The following is a 17,436-nucleotide window of genomic DNA, read 5'->3' as shown; positions in this document are numbered from 1 at the left end:
TAACATGGCAGGCCTAACCACTGCTCTATAAAACTTACCTTTTAGTAACGGTGGCACTTTTTTATCACACAAGACTCCCGACGCTAACCTCCACTTCATCCACCCCACCCCTATACGGTGTGTGACATCCTCGTCAATCTCCCCGATCCCCTAAATAACCGATCCAAGGTACTTGAAACTACCCCTTTTGGGAATGACTTGAGAGTCAAGCCTCACTTCAACTCCCGCTTCCGTCGGCTCAACTCCAAATTTGCACTCGAGGTATTCCGTCTTCGTCCTGCTCAACTTGAAACCTTTAGACTCAAGAGCATGTCTCCAAATCTCTAGCCTCTCGTTGACGCCGCCTCGTGTCTCGTCAATTAGAATAATGTCATCAGCAAATAGCATGCACCATGGCACCTCCCCTTGAATATGATGAGTCAGTGCATCCATCACCAGGGCAAATAGGAATGGGCTGAGCGCAGACCCTTGGTGCAACCCCGTAATAACTGGAAAATGTTCAGAGTCGCCTCCTACTGTTCTAACCCGAGTCTTAGCTCCATCATACATGTCTTTAATCACCCTAATATAGTCAATCGGGACCCCTTTATCCTCTAAGCAGCTCCATAAGACCTCCCTAGGAACCTTATCGTACGCTTTCTCCAAATCAATAAACACCATGTGAAGATCCTTCTTCCTATCCCTGTACTGTTCCACCATCCTCCTAATAAGGTGGATAGCTTCTGTGGTAGATCGTCCCGGCATGAACCCGAACTGGTTGTCTGAAATAGACACCGTCCTTCGCACTCTCATTTCTACCACTCTCTCCCAAACTTTCATGGTATGACTTAGTAATTTGATGCCCCTATAGTTGTTACAGCTCTGGACATCACCTTTGTTCTTATACAACAGGACCATTGTACTCCACCTCCACTCTTCAGGCATCCTATTAGTCTTGAATATAACACTAAACAATGCAGTAAGCCATTCCAAGCCTTCTCTACCCACACACCTCCACAGTTCAACCGGAATTTCGTCTGGCCCGGTAGCTCTGCCCCCTCTCATCTTACGCATTGCCTCCATGACTTCATCGATCTCGATGTCCCTACAATTACCTAATTCATGGTGACTGTCGGCATTCCTCAATTCCCCAGGTCTAATATCTTGATCTCCTTCTTTACTTAGAAGTTTATGAAAGTAGGTCTGCCACCTCCTCTTAATCTGGTCATCTCCCATCAGAACTTTGCCGTCGTCATCTTTTATGCACCTCACCTGGTCTAAGTCTCGAGTTATCCTCTCTCTCGCCTTAGCGAGTCGGAATAACTTCTTCTCCCCTCCTTTGTTCCTTAGTTCCTCATACAGACGAGCAAAAGTTGTCGTCTTAGCCTCCGTCACTGCCATCTTTGCCTCCTTCCTGGCTACCTTATACCTCTGACTGTTCTCTCTCTTCTCCTCCTCATTAGTGCTCCCTACTAACCGCAGGTAAGCCGCTTTATTCGCTTCCACTTTACCTTGGACAAGTGCATTCCACCACCAATCTCCTTTATGACCACCATTGCGGCCCGTAGATATCCCTAACACCTCTCTCGCCGCCTTTCTTATACAGTCCGCCGTCGTCGACCATATTGTATTTGTGTCCCCACCACTTCTCCAAGCTCCCATTGCCGATAACCTTCCTTCCAACTCCTTAGCTTTATTCTTAGTTAAGGCGCCCCACCTAATCCTAGGGCGTCCTTGTACTGACCTCTTCTTCCTCCTTATCCTAATACAAATGTCCATCACCAAAAGCCTATGCTGTGTTGAGAGGGTCTCACCGGGGATAACCTTGCAGTCCTTGCACAACCTTCTGTCGCATCTCCTGAGGAGGAGATAGTCAATCTGAGTCTTCGCCACCGAACTTTGGTAAGTAACCAAATGTTCATCCCGCTTCGTAAAACTCGAGTTCGCAATGACTAGATCGAAAGCCTTGGCAAAGTCCAACAGCGCAATGCCCCCTCCGTTCCGCTCTTCGTAACCAAAGCCGCCATGCACCTCAGTGTACCCACTTGCAGATGACCCAATATGACCATTGAAATCTCCTCCTATGAATAACCTCTCAGAAGGCGGTATACTACGAACAATCTCATCCAACCCCTCCCAAAAGCACCTCTTAATATCCTCATCTAAGCCTGCTTGCGGTGCGTACGCGCTAACGACATTTAAAGTACCCTCACCTACCACCAACTTAATAGTCATTAGTCTATCATTCACCCGCCTGACCTCTACCACGGACTCTCTAAGATGACTATCTACCAGGATACCCACTCCATTCTTACCCCTCAGGATACCAGAGTACCACAACTTATACCCATCCACGTTTTTCGCCCTCGATCCGACCCACCTAGTCTCCTGGACACACGCTACATTAATCTTCCTCTTCTGCAGGATTTTCGCCAACTCTATGGATTTACTAGTTAGTGAACCTATGTTCCATGATCCGATTCTCAACCTATAGGCTCCCTTGCCCCCTCTACCTCCCCTGCTACCCGACCCACCCCCTAACCCCAGCCCCCACTCTGCCCCACCTGAGGACATGCCCTTATTCTATCATCCCAGACTGCAGCCACTACACCTACAACTATCTAGAGAAGACTCGCTAGTGCACAACGTACGCAAATCAAACAAGAAGGAAACCAGTGGTAACTAGTATCCTAGTTGAAAGGTTTAACTATTGCGAAGTAAAGTAACAGTAATTTAGCTAACAACAAAAGGGAAATAGTAAAACAGGAGGTACCAACTCCTGATAACAAAACCTGTGGCTGATTTGTTGTACTCGATGCAGTTGTGCGCTCACGCACCACTTCCTACCGCCCTTTGCTGACACTCGCCCAGGTCGCTCTCCTTTGCCAGTGCTCGTGCGCCCAACTTGTCTCCAATACTCCGAGAATTCCTGAAAACACAGAAAATACCACGACCCAAAAACCAGCAGGAGCTATGACCGCTACCACTGGTATAGTCCCAACAATATAGAATGTACCAAGAACGGAGAAGAAGACAAAAAAATATTGAAGAATATGATGACGTGAAGCAAGATAGAACAAGTGCCCTTCTCAACTGAAAATTCAACTATATAGAGTCTTGATAGACCAACTCAAATCAAATCTTTGGGTCCCTAAAAACCTTTGGGTTAGCTAAAAACAATATTGAAGGAAAATACAAAGTATGAAATTAAAACCAAAAAGTATGAAATTATTGCTAAATATCAGAAAGTGGGTTAAAATAGAAGAAAAAATAACCAAAAGGACGAATACAGAAAAATGGAGATCAGGCAGAAACTTACCAAAATAAGTTTAATATTCAAAATGGATCAATGCCTTTATATTTCTACTATCATCGAAAGAGACAAAGGAAGATCAGGAATGGGTACCACTTTGTATAATTTAATATTTGAAATTTACAAATCTCGGTGATAGAGAAAGTGTAAAGAAAGAACCCGTACAAACAGAGTGAGAATGCGAAACTCTGAAAAGTATGTCAGAGAGACGCCGGAAGTTGGAGAACACGCGCGGCGGAGAGCGACAGTGGGGTTTAACAAAGAGAGGCAGTGAAAAACAGGTTGAAGATACTAGATTTAGATCTAGATCAATAAAAGATGCAGAAATATAACATCACCAATTAAAACTTTTAGATCAAATTAAAGGCCAAAACATAGCGCTCAACAAAAACATCGAGAATAAATGAAAGCAAGCAAATTCTGCAAGGATTTTTTTAGTTTGCTTTACTGTGCAAACATTCTAAAGAAGAAATAGGAACACACATGTTTCTTGGAATAACTTTGATAAAAGTTTTCATTCGAACTTGTCAAACTTAAGTAACACCTTACATGTATTTAAATATCTTCTATAACTCTTCCGTAACTGTTTTCTTTACACCAGATTTGTAAAAAAGAAAATCCAAGGTTTCTTTATGACCCATGGCTAAATACTGCATTTAACCTAAACATTCGTTGAAATTTGTATCCACGAGTGTATTCTTCACAGGTTTTTGGATCAGGCTTGCGTTTTTGGCTCGTGACTTTGCTCTAAACTTAATATTTGTTGAGTGACTTTAGGCTTGACTTGAAATTTAATTGTTTCAGCCTTCTTTTCCTTCCTTATACATTTATTATATGTATATTATATAGTCCCCCAAGCGTTTGAGCTTTGAAGTATGAAATCTCAAGCACTTGATTATTCTAGGGGTGGGCATCAGTTGGTTCATCGGTTATTATATAAGTACGGTTCAGTTTATCGGTTTTCGATTTTATAGTATTAATAACCAAATCAGACCAAAGTATTTACGGTTCGGTGCGGTTTTTTCAAAGTTCGGTTCGGTTATTTCCGGTTTATATTTTCGGTTTCAAACAGTTGTAGGAACACCGAAGTATTTACAGTTTGTAGGAACATCAAAGGTTATTGCCGGTATTGTGAAGAGGATGGACAAAGGCGTTGTGATTGAGAACATTGGCGCCTGAGCTTTGCATTAAGGACATCATCCGTGCTTATTCTTTGAGCGACTTTGAACTTCAGTTATTGAATGTTAATGACAGTATGGCTTTCAATAGATATTGATGCGGTGAAACCATACATATTCTATGCAAGTGTTATTATTAAATCAGCGTTTATGGTTGCCCTGGTAATTTTTCTTTCTTTTACTTAATGTGAATCTGGGTAGAGAAGTAAGCTCAGTAGACAATAAGATGGGTAATACAAAAATTTCGATTTTTTGATTTAACCGAAAATCGAAATACAAAAATCGTAAACCGCACCGAAAATCCAAAAATTAACAATTTTAAAACCGTGCACCGACCGAAAAACCGATTAAACCAAAATCCACGGTTCGACCGGTTCTTTCAGTTCGGTCGGTATTATGCTCACCCCTAGATTATTCCTTCCATGCGGTCCTTTCCCTGAAAAGGAAAAACATACATGACTCGGAGGTCTAATTTTAGATGAAGATTACTTAACCCATCACATTTCCATTAGAATAGTTGTAACCCTAGACCGGAAATTATGTTTCTTTCGCGTGCCTTTCAAGTCTAAATTCATCATTTAGTGTGGGCTAGCTTTTTGCCCATCATCTAAAATTGTTAGTACAACTTTAACAATTTAAAAATAAAAATCATAAGTGGGGATACCTGACCGTTGGTATTTCCTTCCCTTAGAAATAGTACTTCTTTAGATGAACATCATTCCAACTTGAAGGTAGAATCTTGCCATCCAGGGTTTTAATCTCATATGCACCTTTTCCTGCGATGCCATGAATCTTGTAAGGCCCTTCCCAATTTGGACTTAACTTTCCTGCATTGGCTGCCCTCGTGGATTAGAAAACTTTCTTGAGTACGTAGTCTCCAATCTTGAAGTATCTGAGACAAGCTTTCCTATTGTAATACTGCTCAATAACTTATTTTTGCGCTGCCATCCTTATTAAGGCAGTTTCCCTCCTTTCTTCAAGCAAATCCAGATTACCCGCATCTCTTCAGTAGCTCGAGTATATCTCGTACTTGGCTCCCCTATTTCGACTAGAATTAAGGCTTCAACACCGTATATAAGTGAGAACGGTGTCTCTCCCGTACTTATTTTTGTTGTTGTTCGGTAAGCCCACAAGACTCCAGGTAGTACCTCTGGCCACTTGCCCTTTGATTCTTCTAGTCTTTTCTTCAAGTTGTAGATAATAACTTTATTTGTTGATTAAACTTGTCCATTGGCCACTAGATGATAAGGTGTCGAGGTAATCCTTTTAATTTTCCAACTTTGGAAGAATTCTGTGATTTGTGCACCTATGAATTGCGGTCCGTTATCGCACATGATCTCTTTTGGAACCCCAAACTGGCATATGATGTTTTGCCAGGTGAAGTCTCTCACCTTTTTTTCTCATACTTATTTAAGACTCCTGCTTTTACCCACTTAGTAAAATAGTCGGTGAGTACTAACAGAAATCTTACCTTGCCTTTGGGTTGTGGTAGTGGACCTCCGATATCCATCCCCCACTTCATAAAACGCCATGGTGCAACAACCGGATGTAACAATTCAGCTGGTCGATGCATGTTGTTGCCATATCTTTGGCACTTGTCACATTTTGCCACAAAATATTTTGCCTCTTCTTCCATTTTTGGCCAGTAATAGCCAGCTCTAATTATAGTTTTTACCAAAGATCTTCCTCCAGCGTGATTTCCACAATATCTCTCATGTATTTCTTTCATCACATATTCCGTTTGAGAAAGCCCGAGACATCTTGCTAATGGGCCACCGAGCATTTTTTTATATAAATTGTCTTGATTTAAACAGTAACGAGTAGCATTTTGGCGAAGTGCTTGAGCCTTTTTCTTATCTTCAGGTAGTATTCCATACTGCAGAAAATTGACAATCTCGTTTCTCCAATCCTAAGTTAGATTATTGTAATTTACCTCGGTTTTGTCTTGATCAAGCACTGAATGAAACAAGTGTATTACAGAAGCGTTTTCTTCCTTTGTCACTTCTGCCGCGGATGCAAGATTAGCCAAAGTGTCTGCCTCGACATTCTCTTCCCTTGGTATCTGCGTGACTTTCCAAGTTTGGAATTGTCTGACTAAGTCCCATTTTTTTCTAGGTATTGTTGCATCCTTGCCTCTCTAGCTATATAAATCCCCTACTTTTGGTTAACTACGAGCTGCGAATCGCTTTTGATTAAGACCTACTGTATTCCGAGCTCTCGTGCCAATTCTAAACCTGTAATCACAGCTTCGTATTCTGCCTCATTATTAATGATAGGATAACATTTTATGGCTTGTCATATGGTTTTTCCCGCAGGTGGTACCAAGACAATGCCTAGACCTGCTCCTTTTATATTTGACGAACCATTAGTAAATAAGGTCCAAGTACCTGGATTAGACCTGTTAAATACCTGCAGTTCTTTTTCTACCTCTACTTGTAACCATGGGCTAAAATCTGCCAAAACTTGTGACTTTATTGCAGTTCTAGGTTGATATGTTATGTCGTATTCGCTTAGCTCTATAGCCCACTTGGCTAATCTACCCGATAACTCTTGTTTATGCAATATATTACGTAAAGGGTAGACAGTTACTACAGAGATAGGATGACATTGAAAATAAGGCCTTAATTTCCTAGATGCTATAATTAATGCTAGTGCAAGTTTTTCTAAATAAGGATATCGAGTCTCATCATCTAATAAAGACTTGCTAACATAATAAATCGAAGATTATTTACCTTGGTCCTCTCGAACTAATACGACACTTACCGCTACTTCTAAAACATCAAGGTAGATGAGTAGTTTTTCCCCATCTTTTGGTTTGGCTAGCAATGGTGGATTTGACAAGTACACTTTTAAATTTTTAATCGCTTGTTGACATTCTTCAGACCATTCAAACTGATTTTGCTTTTTTAGGGCTGAAAAGAATTTGAAGCACTTTTCTGATGACTTAGAAATAAACCTTTCCAATGCTGCTATTCTTCATGTCAACCTCTGCACTTCTTTTTTGTTCGTAAGTATATCCAGAATTTCCTCAATAGCTTTAATCTGCGCGAGATTTACTTCAATGCCACGATTAGAAACAAGGAATCCCAAGAACTTACCTAATGACACACCAAATGCACATTCCGCAGGATTTAACTTCATGTTAAATTTGTGAAGAATCTGAAATGTATCTGATAAATGTTTAATATGATCCCCTGCTTGTTGTGATTTGACCATCATATCATCTATATACACCTCCATGATTTTTCCTAGGTGTTCTTGAAACATTTGGGTCACTAGCCTTTGGTATGTGGCCCCAGCATTCTTTAGGCCGAGCGTCATAACTTTGTAACAGTAAGTCCCCCTGTCTGTGATAAAGGAAGTTTTTTCTTCATCTAGAGGATTCATTTTAATCTGATTATATCCTGAATAGGCATCTAAAAAACTTAATAATTCATGTCCTGCAGTAGCATCAATTAGTTGATTTATGTGCGGTAATGGAAAAGAATCTTTAGGGCAAGTTTGATTTAGATCAGTATAATCTACACAAACTCGCCACTTACCATTATTTTTGGGCACTACTACAGTATTAGCCAACCAATCTGGATACTTTACCTCGCGGATGGACTCGATTTTTAAAAGCTTTTGCACTTCATCTTGAATCACTTGATTCTTAAAGGAGCCTTGCTTCCTTTTCTTTTGTTTGACAGGTGGGTATGATGGATCTTCATTTAATTTGTGGGTCATTACCTCCGGTAGTATACCTGTCATATCTGAATGGGACCAAGCAAAACAATCTGCGTTAGCCTTTAAAAATTCAATCAACTTACGTTTCATCTCTGGGTTGAGGTTGGTCCCAATGTAGACTTTTCTGTCCGGCCAGTGTACAAATAGTACCACAGCTTCCAGTTCCTCGATTGTTGTTTGATGTTTTTATTTTCTTCTGGTTCTTAAATAATATCAGGCCACGAGTCTACATCTATTTGCCCCGCTTCAGTTGAGGCTCGTGTTGCTGTATCCTCAACTGATTTCTGTGATTGCTATTTTTCATCACTTTTTGCGCTTGAATCTGCCACGGAGTTAATGCTTTGAGAAGCTTGTTGGTCACCACGGATTTGTCATATTCCCCATTGTGAAGGAAATTTGATAACTTGATGTAAAGTAGATAGAACAACATCCATTTCGTGAATCCATGGTCTACCGAGAATCATATTGTGAGCCATATCCATTTCTACTCCTTGAAATTTGGTGTCTTTGACTACTCGTTCTACGAATGTGGTGAGTATTATCTCCCATTTTGTTATGATGCTCGAGTTGTCAAAACCAAAGAAGGTGTGTGTCTTGGGTATTAGCTTATCATTGGCTTGCATCTCGTTTACCACTCTCAACAGAATGATATTCATAGAACTACCTGGGTTAATCAAAACTCGTTTTACGTTAGTGTCATGTACAAGTAAAGATATTACTAGTGCATCATTATGTGAGGTCAGCACGCCATCTACATCAGCATCATCAAATTTTATACTATCTTCTTCCAAAACCTATCGAACTCGCTTTCCGTGGGTAACTGTAATTTTTGACATCTTCTTTGCTACCGTATATGTTACGTCATTGATCTCTTCCCCTCCACTTATGACATTAACCATCCTTTTTGGTGAAGGAGGTTTTGGCGGTTCCTGCTTATTCTTCATATATGCTTGCTTTCCTTTTTCACTAAACAATTTAGTTAAGTACTCTTGTTTTAATAAATGTTCTACTTCACCTTGTAACAATATGCAATCCGCCGTTTTGTGACCGTGACCGTGATCGTTATGAAACTCGCACCAAAAATCGAGATTTCTCCTATTTGGGTTTGATCTCATTTCTTTTGGCCACCATACCTTGTCTCCCATGCTTCTTAAAACATCCACCAACTCGGATGTGCTAACATTAAAACTGTAGCCGCCGATTTTTGCTTTCGAGCTTCTGTCATCATCTCGCGTATCTCGCATGTTTCGTTTTATTCCGAACCTTGATGATGAACCTGACTCTCTATCTGTTGATCTAGGATCATACCTTGGGTTTTCCTGTTTTGAATGAGAATCCCTTCCTGCTGGTCCCATGTAAGGTTCGTACCTGTTTTTATCGGATCTTTTTTCAGTTTCAGCTCGTCTTGAACTCACTCTTTCATCTTTCCGAGACTCAATGATAGTATCTTCCTCTATCCATAGCTTTGTGTTGTATATATTATAAACATCATTCCAAGTTGTTGTTGGAAATTCTCTTAAGCTTTCTTTGAGTCTCCTCGTGGCTTCCGAGCTTTTTTCATTTAGATTACTAGCAAAGGCCATAGCCGCCCAGTTATCAGGTACACATGGCAACATCATCCTTTCACGCTGGAATCTATCTATGAATTCCCTGAGCAGCTCTGTATTTCCTTGTTTTAGTTTGAAAATGTCCTTCATTCACTTTTCAACTTTTTGAGCTCCTGAGTGTGCTTTGATAAATGAATCTGCAAGCTCAGGAAAAGAATTAATAAAATTTTCAGGTAAAAGAGGCAATGCTCCCTTCGTGGGTGTTTCTCCGAATTTTTTGACCAATACTGATTCAATTTCTTGCTTGATCAAATCGTTGCCCTTTACACCAGTTGTAAATGCAGTTACGTGATCCCGTGGATCAGTTGTTCCATCGTATTTCGGAATATCAGGCATCTTGAATTTCTTTAGAATTGGTAAAAGAGCGACATTTGACTTCCAAGGTTGCTAAGAGTATTTGTCCATATCTATTCCCTTGATTACGGGCGGCACTCCAGGTATCTGCTCAATGGGATCGCTCTGCTCCTTGAGCTGTTTCTGCAAAGTTAGTACTAAACTTTGTAAATTAGAATTAACTGGGTTACCTGACCCTCCATCACGAGATTCGCTGGGAGTTCCTCCACTACCTGAGTTAACGTGTCCTGAGCGAGGATTTTCCACGGTGTTGATGTTTGGAGTTGGTTGGTGGTACAACCGGCAACTGGTTAGCAAAAGCCTGAAGAGCATTACTCACTTGTTGAGCGATTAATTTTTTCAAAGCTTCATCAATAGCTTGATCATTCTCAAACTGCTCGTTCATATTTGATTCAGATCCGTCAGGAGTCCCTTCTCGGGATTGTCGAGGAGAGTTTCGTTGTGAAGGGACTGGAGTTCCATCGCCTTGTTGATTCTTCTGATGTTGTTGATTTTCTTGGTACTGTAAATTTTGTTGGTTGTTGTCGTTGACATTCAACATGATTGTTTTGACAAAAGAGTTTAGAAAGTAAAAAATTATCCGATTCCTGGTAACATTACCATTTTGTTTAACCGAAAAATAGAAATTTCGGTCAAAGCTTAATTTTAGAAGAACTCGGGTTACTGATAATCAAATAAAGAAATAATGATATAATGAAAAAGAAAAATTGAATTGAGAAGTAGCCGAGTAAGCAAAATAAAGCAATGTAAATCAGTATATTCCAATAATAACCAGTGTGTCCATTAAAAATGTTATTTCTCTCCTTTTAAAGCTATTTCTATGTACTACGTTTCTTTCTTCCCATAATAAAGCCATTATGAGCAATTAATGACATTAATAAAATGTTATAATTGGCAATCGTAACTGTTTCGTGAAGATTCTATAACGTTCCCATTATTTATGCTCATTAATTGCAGATAATACGTATATGTACTTTTTTGCTATCTTGGTTCATTCCACCGATGTCCCTTCAAATTATTAAGAGATCCGAGTAACCGTTCCTTCTTGTTTTCTTGAACCTTTGCCCGTATCTATTAAGGCCCGCGTCTCTTTGTGTACTCTTTGCCAGCTGTCATTCTTTTATGAGAAAATCTCACTTTATACCCATTAATCCTAAAATATTTACCCTTTAATGCCCAGACCCAAATTATTTACTACTCCTACCCATGGGGCCCAAACTATTTACCCGACACCTTCTAACTTCCAAGTTCCAACTGTATACGTCTTCTTGTACTACTACAGGAGTATTACTTTTCATAAATATTCATCAATACAAGAAGAATAAGCTTGATCTCTCGGAAACAAAGATAAGAGTCTCATCTTCGTCAACGAACTGGCCGTTAAAATTAACGGAGGAACCATCGGTAAGGCCGTGCTCTGTGCGATATTGGGTACTATGGAGTGGAGAATCAAGGAAAGAAAAGGGAGATTTGAGGGATAAGATATCGAAGTCGTAATTGGTTCTGCCAACGGTGGAGAAGATAATAGAACCATGTAGTGACTCTGAATCCATAATGTTGTTGATTTGCTCTACAGCTGGGAAATGGTATCTGTTGTTAAAGCGAAATATGAGCTGTAATTATAGTACTTGAGAAAGGCGACAGAGTGTAGGTAGGTGGAAAGTGTTAGCGTTAGGCATGACGTTTCTTCTTTTGTTTTGTTTTGACTAAATGGGAGAGATAAAAGGTTTCCCTTTTTACCATGTGCTGTCGATCCTCCGCGTCTAAATTTTTATATGTACTTGAATATTCACCATTGTTGGGCTTGAAGCTCTTGAGTTTAAAATTTTTATTTTGAAGATTTCTTATTTGATTCAAAGTGGGTGCTGTTAAATATTTCTTATAATACCTTCTAGAAGTTCATACTGAAATTTGATAGCATTTGGAGTTTATTTGAGGTGATTGAGATCGAAATTTTCAGTTGAAAATCGAAGAAGAACACAATTATAGTATACCGCTACGATATATAATATGTTGTAGGAGTATATAGCTATACTGCAACAATATACTATTATAGCTTACAATATACTGCAATAGTATATTGTAATAATCGAAAAAGAACATAGTTACCTAACAGTATACCGCTACAGTATACAATATACTATAAGAGTATGTAGTTATACTGCAATTATATACTATTATAGTATACAATATATTGTTATAGTATACTGTAATAATATGCAAGATACTCTAACAATATGTTGTAATAGTATACAATATACTATAATAGTATACTTATTACCCGTAAATTCACTTGTCTTTTCCCTTTTAATTTGTTTTAAGCTTTTACCCAAGCGTGAGGGGCAAACTGAAAATGCAAAAAATAATAAAAATAGTATGCTATATGATATATTATAGTATGCTATATAATGTAATGGTATACTCTTACAATTCGATCCTTTTAGAATTTTTGAAATTTTTATTGACAACTGATATTATTTCAGTCTAATAATTGAATTAAACTTTTTTAACTCTTTGCGTATAGTTGTATATCCTGTTGGTATAGATATATACTATACTGATATCATATGTTAGTTAATATTTTTTTGGTTGTATTAGCTACATTTAATTGGTACACAATTTGATTTTTTTTAGTAATAATATAAAAAAAGAATAATAAAAAATAGTAAAAATAGTAAATAAAATTAGATTATGAAGAGAAAAAGAATATTAAAAAAAAGAAGTTAAATGAAATTAGAATAGGAAAAAAGAAAAAAATAAGAAGAAAATGAAAAAAAAAGAAAAAGAGAAAAGAAAAAAAAAAGAAGCATAGAAATAAAAATGAATTGGAGAATAAAGAAAAAATTCCCCACAAAACCTACTATAGGTAGGAAATATAATTAGTTCATGGGTAGAAAAACAAATGGGCAGACAAGGGTAAATAGTTTTATTTTTGTGGGTAACTGTGTAAATTATTGATCCACCACATAATTAATTCCAAATATTAACTCGATTTTCCAATTAGCAAAACAAATTCTTTTGGAATCCCAATTCTAGAATCCTGTGTAGGTGAGGGATGTGACATTCATATTAATCACAATTGGAACCAAGGGGACAATAGAAACAACAGTGGAAAATGAACTCGTTTTATGATTATCTTCACTTTACTCTTTTAATGGAAGACCAAATACATCAAAGATTGTAGCTGGCTTAGTAGGAAGCTTTACAATTTACATGCAGCAAAATTCAAGAACAGGTTTAACAAAACAAAAAAAAGCTACAGTACTATTCAAAAAATTTGATATGAACAAGAATCCTACCAAATTTTCAGGGTTGTGAATGAAAGCCAGGTTGCTGTTCTCTGGTTTGTGGCCTGCGATTCGAATGATCAATGTTGAAGTGTTCATAATGTCGGCTAGGACTATCCGGGGTGGTGACTTGATCCCCTATTCCTATTCCAACATATTGCTGCACTACCAAAACTGAAACTTTCATTGCAAAATCTGAGGAAGCCAAAAGATCACCAATTGCTCCAAGCTCCGGGCATTCGCTCCAGTCAGTTAGCCCGGCCGTCAACGGGGAAATGTTGCCTTGTCCTCTACCAACTATGAACAAGTCATGTGAATTATCTATACTCCTTATTGCTGCTACTGTCTCTTCTCCATGATTCACTACTCTTTCTGTGTAAATTACTGACTCATCATTAGTTGTTCTTGTCCTGAATTCTTTTATATATTCCTCGTCTAGTTGCTTTTCCTTGTCGCTGTCTGTTGCTACTGTTAGTATGCTGTGATCATTCCTGCTTTTGGTTGAATCTGATCTTGTTGCTTCAATTGCAGCTTCTCCGGGGAGAAACCGAAGAACAGTGAGATTGGTGTTCGGATGTTCACTCATTCGCCATGCATACGCTAATGCTTCGCGATCATCTGGTCCGCCAAAGAACAGTACGGCGATATGGTGAGAAACTTGGTTCATTCTTGATGCACTTAAGCCTCTATCCACAAGAATTCCAATAGAACAAGGTGAATTTGCTAATACATTCTGGTTAATAGCTCGAAATGCTGGATTTGTAGCTTCCATTCCACCATCAACTGTTTGTTGCTTGTGAAAAGGGATGATTATTAGTGCCACCCTTTTGTCCTCTGCTAAAAGGCAAATGTCTTCATGCATTGTGGAGTAAGGGGAGATAGCAGTGAGAGGCTGCACGTAAACACATCCGACGTTCTTTTCAAAGTTCTCGAATGCATTGATGATGTGATCAGATTGAGCTTGTGTTCTGTTAATTGCTGGCCTTCCTGTTTTTCTCATGTTATGAACAATAAGCATTGCGGATGCACGTCCAGTGAGCTCGACGAGGTGTAGGACATATATACATATTGGTGATTTCTTGGTAGGATAGGAAGCTTCAAGAAGATTGATAATTGTTGGAACATTTCTAGTTGTGTGGATGCAAACCAGTACTCTGAATTCTCTATCCAACTTTGTTCTTTGAACTGTTCTTCTCTTATATGGGACAAAGTTTCTTGCTGGTTTGTAAATTACTGTCACAATGGGTGTGATGATTGCAGTCATGCCTATTGCTACCATCACCATTATAGCAAAAGATTTGTCATCAAAAACCTACATTTTACATAAACATTTAGTCTAATTCCTTGGCAATGCCCAGATTCAGGTGTTCAATAGGTAAAATACCTCAGTTGAAGGGCAGCCCGGTGACATCCCGCGTTTACGCAAGGTCCGGGGAAGGGCCGCACTTCAAGGGGGTGTGATGTAGACATCCTATCCTAATGCAAGCATTAGTGGCTAATTCCACGGCTCGAAACCGTGACCTGTAGGTCACACGAAACTACTTTATCGGACGCTGCCGAAGAGGTGTGATGTAGACAGCCTACCCAATGCAAGCATTAGTGACGGTTACCACGGCTCGAACCCGTGAAAGGTCACACGAAGACAACTTTACCGTTGCTCCGAGGCTCCCATTCTACAAGAAGATGAAGCAGTATATGTTAATTACCTTTTGGTCTTTACCAACATTGAGCACAATCATCTCAATGAGGCCTTTGGCATTCATGAGTAGACCAAGAGAAAGGCCTTCATGATATGGCATTTTGTAATAGAGAGTTGCAAGGAATACACCTAGTACTTTGCCAGCACAAGCTAGGATTATTACAACAAATAAAATTGCCCATGTTCCAACTCCATCAATAGCAGTAATCTCTGTCTTGAGACCACTAATGGCAAAAAAAAGAGGCAGCAAAAGACCCGAAACAAAGTCCTCTAGCCTTTCCACAAGTACCAAACCAAGAGGACCATTTGGTATAATCAAACCAAAGACAAAAGCTCCAAAAACAGAATGTGTTCCAATTGCATCTGTTATGAATCCAGCAACCATAACTCCTGTGAGAATGAGACATATATTGAACTCACTAATCGATTCGCCTTCTGGGGTTTGTCTAATCCTCCTTCCAATCAATGGCCTAACGACGAAAAAGCAAAAACAAATGAAGGCTGTACTTGATAGAATCACCCAAAGTGAAGCCAATGTCATATTTTTATTCTCAGAAAAGGCAATAGCAAATGCTAACACAACCCATGCTAACATATCATTAATAAGTGAAGCTGACATCGCGATCCTCCCAATTTCAGTGTTTATAAGTTTGAGCTCCGCGAGGATTCTGGCAAGAACAGGAAATGCAGTAACAGAAAGGGAAAGGCCAAGGAAGAGGATGAAAGTTCCTTGTTTAGTATGTTGTGAGGTCTCATGCAACATAAAGGAGAATGAACTCCCTAGTATAAATGGCAATACCATGCCTGCTATTGCTATAATCAAGGATTTTTTACCATTTCGACTAATCACATCAATGTCCATTTCTACTCCAACTAGAAAGAGGAAGTAAAGAAGGCCAATATTTGCCATTGTCTCAAGAACCATTACACTTCTTTGAGGAAATATTGTATTAGCAAATTTGCTACTTCTTCCCAATACTGATGGCCCTAATATTACACCACCCTGCCACCATTCTGCACAATATTAATATAGTATACAAAACAACTTAAGTTAACAGAAATAATATTACTTTATCACCATTTCACCAAATGAAAAGAAAGAAAAGATTATCCATACCAAGAATATCACCGTTATTATTGTCAACTCTAATTCATTTTATCCAACAAAAACAATACAATTTTAATTGGTCTTACAACCTTTAAAATTGTTCATTATAAAATTCATGGTTTAATTAATATATGAAATGATGTTGACAAATAAAGGGTATCTAGGTACACTAAGGTCCGCCCTGAGGAAGCACTGTGCTACATTGGCTATGTTATATATACATTATTCTACGTTACACTTATGCGAGAGTCCTCCCAGTTTGAACTTGCGACCTCCTAGCCGCATAAGAAATAATGTTGACAAAAATGACAATGGAAAATGCGATCATATAAATTGGAGAATTGTGTAAACTTACAAGAATCTCAGCAATAACACGAGGTTGACGAAGTGGTTTCAAGATATAAACGAGAAGGCGAGTGATGACAACCACCAATGTCAATTGCAATATGAATAGAGGCAAGGAATAATCAAGTGGATTATCACCCTGCCATATTCCATTCGTGGTTATCATCATAGGAGCATAACATACAATCGTATCCTCTGTTTTGTTCTCCGAGCTTGTTACTACTATCTCGTCCGCCATTTTGCATCTCCCTACGTCGTCGTATTGATCACCGGTATTTTGTTTATTTAATTACTTAAAGTTTGATCAGAAGCGATTCAAAAATTACTTTAGCTGATCACAGGTTCGAAGTTGCATGCAGCTTTTTGAATTCTCTTAATAGAATTCCTGGCTCAGTTACTGTTATCAATGCAATACTTGCATGACCTTAATTGTGTAGGAAAATTAGTTTTTGAATGAGAAGAAAAAGAAAATGTTTATGTAAAATTTTCAGAGAAAGAATTGAAAAGAGATAAAGCAGAAAATTATGGTAAAAGTTTGAGAGAGAACTGAAGATTAGGTTGTTTGTTTCCATTTTGGGGGCATAAAGAAAGTATTAATCTTCATAGTTTTTGTTCGGATGAGAATGTGCAATTTTCTTTCTGTTTGATAAATTAAGAAAGTAAACTAATAAGTAACTACAAAAATGGGAACTGCAGCAACGTAACCACAGAAAGGCTTGAAAGTAGCATGATTGGTGAAAGTGGACAAACACCCAAAAACTGTAAATAAATTAAATAATCCTCAATATAATAAAAAACAATTCTCGGAGAATCATGCATTAAAAAAAATTAAGAGCCCGT

General features: G+C 38.6%; 2 protein-coding genes across 2 annotated transcripts; both read right to left on the bottom strand.

Moving 5' to 3' along the window:
* Positions 1 to 5,857: 5,857 nt before the first annotated feature.
* Positions 5,858 to 7,710, bottom strand: LOC142162110 (uncharacterized). The gene is made up of 4 exons (XM_075218421.1): positions 7,569 to 7,710; positions 7,234 to 7,382; positions 6,404 to 6,532; positions 5,858 to 6,346 (listed from the first exon to the last, which is right to left on the bottom strand). The coding sequence occupies exons 1-4, from the start codon at positions 7,708 to 7,710 to the stop codon at positions 5,858 to 5,860; spliced, it is 909 nt and encodes a 302-aa protein (XP_075074522.1).
* Positions 7,711 to 13,207: 5,497 nt separating this feature from the next.
* Positions 13,208 to 17,174, bottom strand: LOC107807282 (cation/H(+) antiporter 15-like). Its single transcript, XM_016631638.2, has 3 exons — positions 16,607 to 17,174; positions 15,151 to 16,146; positions 13,208 to 14,756 (listed from the first exon to the last, which is right to left on the bottom strand). Exons 1-3 carry the CDS (start codon positions 16,832 to 16,834, stop codon positions 13,464 to 13,466), a joined length of 2,517 nt encoding a protein of 838 aa, XP_016487124.1. The 5' UTR covers positions 16,835 to 17,174; the 3' UTR covers positions 13,208 to 13,463.
* Positions 17,175 to 17,436: the final 262 nt, after the last annotated feature.

This window comes from Nicotiana tabacum, chromosome 1 (assembly GCF_000715075.1).
Source record: "Nicotiana tabacum cultivar K326 chromosome 1, ASM71507v2, whole genome shotgun sequence".
NCBI classification, from domain to species: domain Eukaryota; kingdom Viridiplantae; phylum Streptophyta; class Magnoliopsida; order Solanales; family Solanaceae; genus Nicotiana; species Nicotiana tabacum.
Note: the sequence above shows the minus strand (reverse complement) of the source record. Positions and strands in the feature narration are given on the sequence as shown.